Source organism: Mirounga leonina, unplaced genomic scaffold (genome assembly GCF_011800145.1).
Source record: "Mirounga leonina isolate KUSES-001 unplaced genomic scaffold, KU_Mleo_1.0 Mir_128, whole genome shotgun sequence".
In the NCBI taxonomy this organism is placed as follows: domain Eukaryota; kingdom Metazoa; phylum Chordata; class Mammalia; order Carnivora; family Phocidae; genus Mirounga; species Mirounga leonina.
Window position 1 is genome coordinate 24566600 of NW_023270320.1, and position 10649 is coordinate 24577248.

General features: G+C 44.5%; 1 protein-coding gene across 1 annotated transcript in view; it reads right to left on the bottom strand.

The window, feature by feature from the left end:
- Nucleotides 1-8358, bottom strand: part of FAM149A (family with sequence similarity 149 member A) — a 53659-nt gene extending 45301 nt beyond the window's left edge. Inside the window, exon 1 of the mRNA XM_035004210.1 lies at nt 7716-8358. Within this exon, the coding sequence (XP_034860101.1) occupies nt 7716-8353 (638 nt within the window). The 5' untranslated portion in view covers nt 8354-8358. The remainder of the gene's footprint in view (nt 1-7715) is intronic.
- Between the last annotated feature and the right edge of the window lie 2291 nt (nt 8359-10649).

Consider the following 10649-nt stretch of genomic DNA (forward strand, 5'->3'; position numbering starts at 1 on the left):
ATATTTTTTTCCCCTAGTGTTTTCATGTTCTTTTGTCCCCTCCCACAATGTATAATCCAAAGTTTTTTTGCTTATTGCTTCAGAAAACAGAATGCAGCAGGGTTTTTTTCCTCCTCAATTTTTATGTGTGTGTATGTTTTTAGTAAAGCTTGAACTTACAAGATTGGTATGGACTTTTAGCCTAGTAAAAGATTGAGGGAAAAACACAAATATCAGGGAGGTTCGTCCGAACCCTCAGAAGAGAAACAGATTCCTAAGAATGGGAAGATTCTGTGGGTCAGATCTTCTGTCTCTGAGAAGGGAATCTTAGGGAGATTAGGAAATGAGGAAGTGGGACTTGAGTGGCTACTACAAAGCAAAATAGTCGTTCAAGGACACTATACCCTAGAGAAGGCACAAAGCCAGGAGGTAGATTGAAATCTAGCCAGTCCTCTGCTTGATTTGTACTAGTGCAGTAATGGGCCTAGTGGAGGAAGGAATGTCTTTTCTCATTCCCATGAACTGGTGGGTCCCTGAATCAGGCATTCAGCACCAGGAATTCCTAGAGGATTTCTCAAGGATCTACGGTAAGGGATCAGAGGGGACCTGTGCCCTGATCCTTCAGGAGACCTAGGGTAAGGATCCCAGAGGAAAGAAAGGCTATGTGGTGTGGATTGGCATTCTTCTGGAAGTCCTATCATGGAGAATGCTGGTATGAGAGCAACAGGCTGACCCCAAGGGCTCTCGCAGAAATAAGGGAGGGAGCCCTAACTTGAAGAGTCTTGGTGGATATATGCATGAGACCTGCGTTATACAGAAGGATAAGATAAGATTACGGACATTTCAGTGGATCCAGCGAGGATAGAGGTTATCAACAAACAAGTGGGCTCCTTCCCTGGCACTGAATATCCCAGTCCCATGTAAGCAACACCCACCTCCACCCCGCCACCAAGAAAGTGGCTCAAACCCAAGATAAAGATGGGAGAAATCTCAGACTACTGAGTTTTAGTTTCTACCACTTTGGCAGAATGTGAGCCTCAAATGTAAATTTAAAATATGGGAAAATAGTCTCAGAGGGCATAATATCAGTGCCCTCACTGTGACATGCTTCCTTTCTATGGGATTCAGAAGAGATTAATACATTGTGATCATCTCTCAATCACAAGCAAATGACTGTTCCCAAAGAGGATAGATGGGCAACAAGAGAAGAAAGCATATAATGTTTGCAAATTTCCTGTCAAAAGTTCCTTTTGTTTGGAAAGTATCTGTGTTTGCAAGTTATGCTTTATAAGGCAAATTGCCATCAAGGGTTGTGAATGAATTTTGAGAGTCATGGTGGACATAGCCTTTGGCTTATGACTTCAAAAAACAAAAAAAAGCAATAGTATGAGACATCCCGTCCTATTGAGCAGTGGACTCTTGGCTACAGGTTGTATCCCCAGGGCCCCAGCTCCCAAAGGTATTGTGAATAGAGCATATTTGCAAGTCTGGATTATTTGAGCAACTGAAAGAATCTCATCTTTAACCAGAGGGTACTCTGAATGTACTTAGCCCTGTATTTTAGGGAGAGTAAAAAGACAGTATAATCACTTGGCTGGCCTTTTCTCTCTTGGTGTCCTGAAATATTTTGCTCCTTGTGGTCTAAAGGTATCTAAGTCAAGTCTGTCTCGGTGCTTCTCAAACTATTGTGTAGTGTCAGACCATTTAAAAAAATTTTCCAATTCATTGTGGATAAATAATTGTCAAAGCATAATAAAAATCAATTAGCTAGAAAATGAAATGGAAAAAAAAAAGATGCACAAAATACAAATACAAATGTTTTCTTATCAGCCAATAGGCATAAAGTTACTCTGTCAATTACTATAGAAGTGTCTAAATGCTTATTCCCACTTCCTGTACTTCCTAGCCCCCGCCATGGGCTAGGAACAGGAAATGACAGGACACGTGTCGAGAAACGCTAGTCTAGCACAGAAAAGAAACACCTCTCATTTTAGAAGATCTTAAAACACCCATTAACAACAACAAAAAGGATTACTGTATCTTGCAGAGGATGTAATGCGCTGTTATATAATTTGTAATTGCTGTACATATTCACCACCACTGTACATGGGAAGCTGCCATATTTATATTTCCAGTCCTTAATCCTTCTCCCAAGTTCCACTCACGAATGTCTGGCTCTCTGGCTGACACCTTCTTCAGTTGTTTTCCTAAGATTTCAACTCAATATGCATCCCACAGTGAATTCCTCATCTACACAACAAACCCACTTCTTCTGTGTTCCCGCTTTATTAATGGCATTCTCCCTGCAGCCATGTAAAATGATCTTCATCTCTCCTTCTTGCTTCCTCCAGCTGCACCAATGCATTGCCATTCTTGTGATACTTATCATCCCAGTATCTTTATTTTTATCATCTGCATCCCCGGCCCTCATACCTCTCAAGGGGTCTATTGCCAGAGCCTTCTACTATTTCTGGGCTTACACTCTCCTGTGCATTAGCTTCATCCTTCTAAAGTTCAGTCCTGTTCATGCCACTTCTCTGTCTAAAAACATTTAGTGGCCACTCCAGTGTTTACTAAACACAGTCTGGAATCCAAGCCTCTCCCCGGTTTTCTCCTAATGCCTTTTCACAAACACTGTGCTCCTAACAAATTGAACTCCTTATGTGACATATAGTTTTCTGCCTCCATGATTTGCTCACATAGTTTTAGTCTCCTGAAATGTCCTTCCTAATCCCAAGACTCTATGTGTCCCAAGGACTCAAATTCCTGAGCCTCTCCCTTCCCATTATCTATGGACACCTTCTCCCCTAACCATGTGCACATGGCAATTTGTCTGAAACCTCTCCTGAATCGTTCATCTTATTTTTCTTACTCTTTGATGATAAGATTCATTTCCAATTGTTGCTCCGAATACTCAGAAGGTCGAGCTCTGTATGGGTCTTAAATGGAACAGGTATTTTATAAACACACGTTGACAGCTATGTTTTGAAAATCATATATTAATCTTTACTGAAGATCATAGCAATAAACTGTACTTTATACAAAGAATGCTGATGATGGGTGATAAGTAAAAAGATACTGAAAATGATAATTAGGAGCCAATAGTAATAACTACTTATTGAGTGCTTATGTCCCAGCCACCAATGGGAGATGTTTGCATATATTATCACTTTTAATGCTTACAATATCTCTTTGACTTGGTATTATTATCAACACCCATTTTAGGGATGAAAAGGCAAGGCTTAAAGACAAGGTGAATACTTAATTAGTATTCTATTCTTAGTATTCTCAGAAAAATTATAAAGTGGGATTTAGTCAAAGTCAATGTGACTTCAAACCTATGCTCTAAAAACTATCCTAATTTAAATTAACTAGTACAATTTCAGAACTATCAAGATTTTATATCCCACATTATAGGAATGTTGTTAGGTACCTGGCACATATCAAGTGCTACATATATTAGCTACGACATTAGAAAAAAATACCAAAAGGTGTTCTTTAAATACACAGCAGAACATATAATTATTAGCTCAAGTATAATTTTTGAGATTTTTAAATATAACAAAGTAAAGAAGATAATTGAAAGCATAAAAAACGATTCCATAAGACAGTAAAAATAAAATTGTTTTCTTGGGTTGAAGCAAATGCTTGGACAATTAAGCAAATACGTGGACAACCAACTCAAATTATTAGTATTTTTAATAAAGGTAATGGTCATAAGAGTGTAATAGAAAGTAACAGTCATATGACCATTGTCTACCGAGCTCACTATTCATCCCTGTGGAAATGCAAAGTCCCAGTAGAAAACGTTACTAACTTTGGGGAAACTCTAAGACAACGAAACAGAAAGACCCAAGACAGCAATTATTCCTAAGGAAGGACATTTAAATTGCCTCTAGATTTTTATGCGATTACCCATGAAAGTTAATAAAATTGTTTTTTATTTTACATTTATTGTTATATTTTTTACTTTGTATTTATTGTTTTATTTATTGCATATGTTGTCTTCAGTGGCACAGGACAAAGAGTTTACAGTCCAAATAGGATATAATATGTGAACATGAATCACAAGGCTAGCAGGTAGGAATGGCCAAGAGCTGTACAAAGGGTGGGCCGGAAAGAATTTGTGATGTTACTGATTATTCTGCAGTGTCTGTAAATCTAAAAATTAAAAGTCTGATCCCAGAGTGGCAAATACATTTCTTCTAGGTATTATATCACAATCAGTGGTCGTACTAATGAAGGTAACCTTTATCTTCTGTGAGTTGTGATGAAAGATTAGAGGACTCTAATTTGTTCTCCCAAATAACGGAACTAAAAGACGCCTTTTAGTACGGTCAGATGCTAACTGTAAATGAGTTCTTTTTTTCGGTCACTCCTTCCTTCACCTGGAATGTATCCTTTCAGGAAACATGCTCTCAAATGTCATTTCTGTGCCAAGAAACAGATGGTGATCATGGCTAACATTTTTAAAGCATTTCTCCATGTGTTAGGCACTTAAGATATTATTGCAATTAATTTTCAGAACATCCCTATGAGGCAAGTATTATTATCAGCTGCATTCTATCAAGTAGGAAAACCTACAGTTTGGAACACTGAATAACCTGCCCAGAATTACACAGCTAGCAAGTGGTTTGAGACTGGAATCCCACTCTTCTGATTCCTGGGTGCACGGGCGTCACTCCAACCCTGGGCTGCTTCAGGAACGGATGAACTGAGAGATAAGCCCCTGCATTCGTGTTATTGCCAGCCAAGTTAACAAGCCCTGAAGGCAGTTACTGCAATAATTTCCACACTAACATGACTCTGACCATGGAACTCAATCACTCAAAAAAAAAAAAAAAGGCATTAATTATATGCCAGCAGCTATGACTTATAAAAGATAGAAATCCTTTCTGACCATGTGAAGTTCACAATCTACCAACATTCATATACATCTATATAGTTATTATCCATCTATATAGCTATCTCCCTTACCTACTGTTAGCAATTCTTACATTTCCAGAACAAACAGAATAAGACTTTCACAAGGTGGTAATTGTGTAGTTCAGAAGTGCAAAGAGGCAGTGCAGGGTGTGGGCGAGACTGGAAAACAGTGTGAATGAGGTGCACAGTGTAAAGGAAAGGCAGTAAGGCACGGGGAAGTGAGGGTGAAGACAAAAAGTGTGGGATCACATAGCGGGGAGTGCAAGAAGGTGAGGTGAAGAAGGGAACTCAGTATCCTCTGCCTCTGGTTCAGATGTGGCAGCCAATGCACCTCGTGGAATGCAAAGGGCAAGCCTTTCTTCGGTGGGCCATTCATTTATCAAATCCGTGGTTCAGAGATCAAAATTTGTCCTGCTATACAGCCAGTGTAGTAAAAAAAGGAAAAAAGAGAGAGAGAGAGAGAGAAGAAAGATCCAGAACTGAAAGAAAGTTTGCATATTTCCCCACTCCAATTAATTTCACTATTTTTAGTTTTAATAGAACAGTACAGAATCAGAATGTAAAATGCATGGGTTTTCTTCAAAGAAATATAAACTGTGAATGAGGATTTTGCTTTGTAACTGAGTGTAATGGTCTTACCATTAGATTCATGTTTCCCAAGGGTTTATTTCCAGTTGTTTCCATGTCTCCATACTCTCTCTACCTACTGCTTTTTTCTTCCTACTCCTTCATTAACCACCTCCACCTCCTCATGTCCCTGGGGTTTAGAAAACTAAATACTCTATTTTAATATTAATCAAGCAGGCTAATAATTCGTAGCAGCTATCTGCAAACTGGCAGGTGAGGTTGTAGTTGTATAATGTAAATCCATCATTGAATGATGTCTGTTTATTCAATGTTATAAAGAGCCAACCCAGAAATCCAGGAGGGAAAAAAAATATACTTCAAGGAGCAAAACGTCTGTAGTATTGAAGGAAAAAGCAGCTTAATACTTTCTTTCTCCTTGTCCCTTTGTAAACTTTATAAATGAAAAAGGATTGAGGCATGAAAGGAAGAGAATATGAGGATTTGTGTATCTACAAAAGAAAAATGGTGCACTCAGAGGGCTGTCTGATGTCTCAGGAGAGTATGAACACGCATAATCAGAAAGATTCTTGAATGCTGTGCATATTATTTCTCATAGCAATTATCAAAAATTCAATGCCTGTACTTTCAGTAAAATTGGATACATTTACTAATGCAGAAGAGTCACTTCTGTATATAATGCCAAATACAGTGTCATTCAAAAAGTACCTATTAAAAATGTTCAGACAATAGAAACATGGACTAAGACGCTTGAGAACTGAAACCAGCACCCAGTTCTTTCCCTGGCCATGCTGAATGTCTGGGTGCCTTTTTGTATAAAGCTCTAAGCCTAGAGTTTAAAGTCAGTGTGTAAAACTGTTTGCTCATAAAACATTAACAGCATAAGTGTTAAGGGCCAGTAGCCAATAACAAAGGCTTAATTCTTTAGGATAGGTATTCTAGCCACTTATCCAAATGCAATTGAATTTCCTTTGAAAAAAATCAATTGATTAATGCATTTCCTACTATGCTGTTTTAAATGAAAAGAAACAACTTAATGTTATTTAATTGTTTATTTTTGCACTGAGATGAATGTCACGCAGTATTGTGAAAATGCAGTTATTTAAATTGTGATAGGGTTAGAATCCATTTTAATGCAGAAGTTCTCCAATCCATGGGGGGGGGGCGGGGGGGGAAGACCTGGTGGGGAAGAGCTTCTGTGCTAGCAGGACTGACTATTCTTCCTTCCCTAGGTTATAATGTAGACATTTCCATCTGTGAATGGGCCCCTCTGGCCTGCCTTTGACCATTTCACTATTCTTTTGTAGGATTCAGAAGGCTGAACATTTTTGTGCCCACTTAAGAATCGCCGTATGCTCTGCTGGTTAAAAAATAAAATTCACCTTAATTCTGAACTGCACATTTTTAGAGCAATGTTTTCATCACCGCTCTTGATGGTGGAAGGATTGTGTGTGCGTGCGCGCGTGTTTGCGCGCGCGTGTGCGCGTATGTGCGTGTGCGTGCATGTGTGTGTGTTGAGGACAGTGTTGCCCGATCTCCAGTGAAATGTTCCCATGAAGTCAGCCGGCGTTTCCGTAGTACTAGAGCGCACTATGGCAATAACTAGGAAGCTCTAGGGTATATGATCAGAAGTGTCCTGAGCATTACAAATCCCCTGTGTGTCAGATAATGTTGTACATATGTAAATTAATTAGATGTCACACAAAGAAAACCCATCCCATTTGGGATAAGGGTTGTGAGTGATCTTTGAAAAGTAGGCAAGCACCGTGTCTCACCCTGTCTTAAAATCGTAGCTGCCAAAGTGTGTATTCGGTTCGGCTGCACATCTGTCTTATTCTGCCCGAGCGAAAGGGACTCCTTTCAAGTCCCCAAGGAAACCAGGGTATCCAACGATCTAAATGAACGCTTCAGGCAGAAGAGAAACAAAATGCTGTCCTTTCCTTCAAGCCCTGCTTGGTCTCCCGTCCCTCTCCGCTAATAAACAGCGGAGGATTATCCTTGACGAAGTTGAGCAAAAGCACGTCGCAGCGTGTGTTTGAAAAGAATAGGAAGCCACGCAATAAGGCCTCAGGGAAAGTGCAAGGGTTGGGGGCGGGGTGCCCAGGGGAGTTAGTGGAGGTTACCTGCAAATAGCAAACTTTTCTAACGCGCGCCAGGCAAGGTGGGTGTGGCACGGAGAGGGAGGCGTCCTAACCCAGACAGACAAGGACCCCGCGGCTACTCACGCGTCTCCGCCGTCCTCCGCGCCGCTGTCCGAGGCCCGCTCCTCGCCGACGTGCGGCAGGGTGAAGAAGAGAGTCTTGGGGCCAGGCCCAGGGGGCACCCAAGCGCCGGGCTCTCGCTCTCCGGGGCCAGACCGGCGGGTGGTCCGTGGGCTCGCGGCGAGACTGCTGCTGCCCGCGGAGCCCCCGGCCGACGGCCGCGCAGCGCAGACCCCGCCAGCGCCCGCAGCCCGCCGCGCCGAGGCCGCCAGGTGGGCGGGGGAGCCCGCGGCGCTGCAGCCCCCGCTGGAGGGGCCCGGGGGCAGGGGCTGAGCCCTGGCTGCTCTCGGGCTACCGGGCAGCGAGAGGGGGCTCCCTACTGCCTCCGCCGCGCGGCTCGCCACCGAGGCCCTGGGGTAAGAGGCGGTGAGCGGCGGATGGAGCGAGGCGGGCGGCGCCCTCGAGGCGGAGGGCGAGGCGGGCGCCCGAGCGCGCAAGGCGGTCAGGGTCAGGGCCGTGTGGAGCGAGGCGCCCGCGCTGGAGCCCGCCCGCCGTGCGGCGGCGGCGCCTCCCGAGGGGCTGGAGGGGGCGGCCGGGGGCGCCTGCGAGGCCTGGAAGATTTGGGCAAAGAGAGACCCCAGGTCCAACACAGCGACCTTCATGTCCCAGTCTTGGAGATGCTGTCCCCGCTGCTGCCTGAACCTCCAGACCACGGGAGGCCGGGCTGCTGGGCTCCATCCAGCGCCGCCCTCAGGGGTCCGGCCCGGCTGTCCCGGGCTGGGGCGGGCGTCCCGGGGTCCCCGCCCGCCGCGGAGCCTGGGGGGCCTCGGGCGCGCTCTCCCGGCGGCGGAGGAACCTCTCGCGGCGCTCAGCCCCGCGTAGCTTTAGCCTGACCTGCCCCGACGGCCTGGTCGGCCCGCGGCGTGCTGAGACTGCCGGCGGCGGCCGCCCTCTGTGGGCAGCAGCCCCTTCTCTGCCTCGGGCTTCGAGACCCGCGAGGGCCAAAGGTCTGGGAGCCCGGGGGGGGACGTGCCGCAGCCGCCCAGCGCCACCGCGGGCTGGAGGGTGACTTGGGCCTCCGCCCGCCGGAGATACCCCAACGGGCCCCCGGGACCGCGCGGGCGGTTGCTAAGCTAAACAAAAGCCCTGCTTAGCTCATTGCTCATTGGGCCCCAGACTGCAGCTTGGGGCTGTGTCCACAAGGCACGCACTGGCTCCCCTCCTTGATTCGCGCCTTAAAGGAACACTGCAATTTCTCCCTCACCCCGAGAAAGATAACCCTGGCTCCAAGATCTTGTCAAAAGACGTGGCAAGGGGGCGCCTGGGTGGCTCAGTTGGTTAGGCGACTGCCTTCGGCTCAGGTCATGATCCTGGAGTCCCGGGATCGAGTCCCGCGTCGGGCTCCCTGCTCAGCGGGGAGTCTGCTTCTCCCTCTGACCCTCCTCCCTCTCATGCTCTCTGTCTCTCATTCTCTCTCTCGCAAATAAATAAATAAAATCTTTAAAAAAAAAAAAAAAAAGACGTGGCAAGACCAAATGCGCCAAGGTCAGGAAGATGGCCAGCCCTCTGATATGAGGGAAGGTTAGTACAAACGTGTATTCAGGCGGGGGGACTTGAAAGAGCAGTGCCCACTCCTGCCACCTCAGTGCCGAGTTCAACGTGTGTCACTAAAGACGACATAGGGGAATAACAGCAAGGTGCCTCACCCAAGAACTTGGAAAGAAGATTGGGCTCTGATAGTAAAATCCATATACAATGCATGTATTCAAAACACCTATTGGAGTGAACCAAGAGATTTTATAACTAAAATGTTTGAGAACTCTGACTATAATCAGACTGACTGGATACAAACTCAAAGGCAGATATGAAAGGTAAGAGTTCTTTATTAAGTGGAATCAATTGCATTTTGCTAAATCTGAAGAAATATGTGTGAAAGATAAAGTTATGAGTGTGAATATATCTGCAGTAGCGTGGGGTCCATTTTGAGCAAGATTTAAAAATAAGATAGTGACAGGGTTTATCCACTAATGTTTAGTAGAGAGTTTCTGTTTTGATCTCAGGAGGTTTATTTTCTGATTTGAGGTGAGGAAAAGACATGGATAAGGCTGGTAATGAATAAATTAACTGATATTCATGACTATATACATTAGTCTTTTGGAAGTTATCAAACTGGATTCTGAGCCATGGGACATTTCTATAATAATGCCAAGCTTTTCATTGGCTTGAAGACAGCCAACCTATCATGAGCCCTTTTCTGCAACCGACTACCAGGATCAAACATGCACTGGGCACTTTTCTACTTCAAGATTGTGTTAAGCAGTAAGATGTAAAAAAGGAGAAGTTCTCCTCCCACAGTGTGGAATACTCCGCTTTATATCACAAGCTAAGTGTCAGGTGAGTGCCCCAGAAAACAAGGCAGGCACCGCAGTCAGCATGAGCTTGAGGAAAGACGAACACATGTGTGCTTAAGAGAAGTAAGAGACAAGGCAGAGGAGGGTCAGATTATAAAAGGCCTCGGGTGCTGGGAAGGGGAAGAGCATGCAGTTGCGGCATATAAAGCACCAGCGCACCGTGAAGAATCAAAATGAGGGAAAGAGTGGGGAAAAGTAACAGACACATCTAGAAACTAGAGGCCAAGGCCTCAGGGTCAAACCGAGCAAGCAGCACCAGCTCTGTCATCATGCAAGGAAACCAGAAGCAGCATGGTTTTGGACCATCAACATTTCTCATATTCTCATTGTTTCTCTTTCGTAGCAACTCATCAGATGGCCTCAGGGGTGTGTGAGGTGCATTAGAACATTCAACTGTTTCTGTTTTCATACAGCACTCATTCAAGATTGTAAATCTGTTTCCTAAAGATTTTCTGTTTGTTTATTTCATAAGGATCTTGATTCTGGTTCATCGAACAATTAAATCCTCAAGGCAAGTAGAGATCATTGCTAGAGCATGCACTTTCAG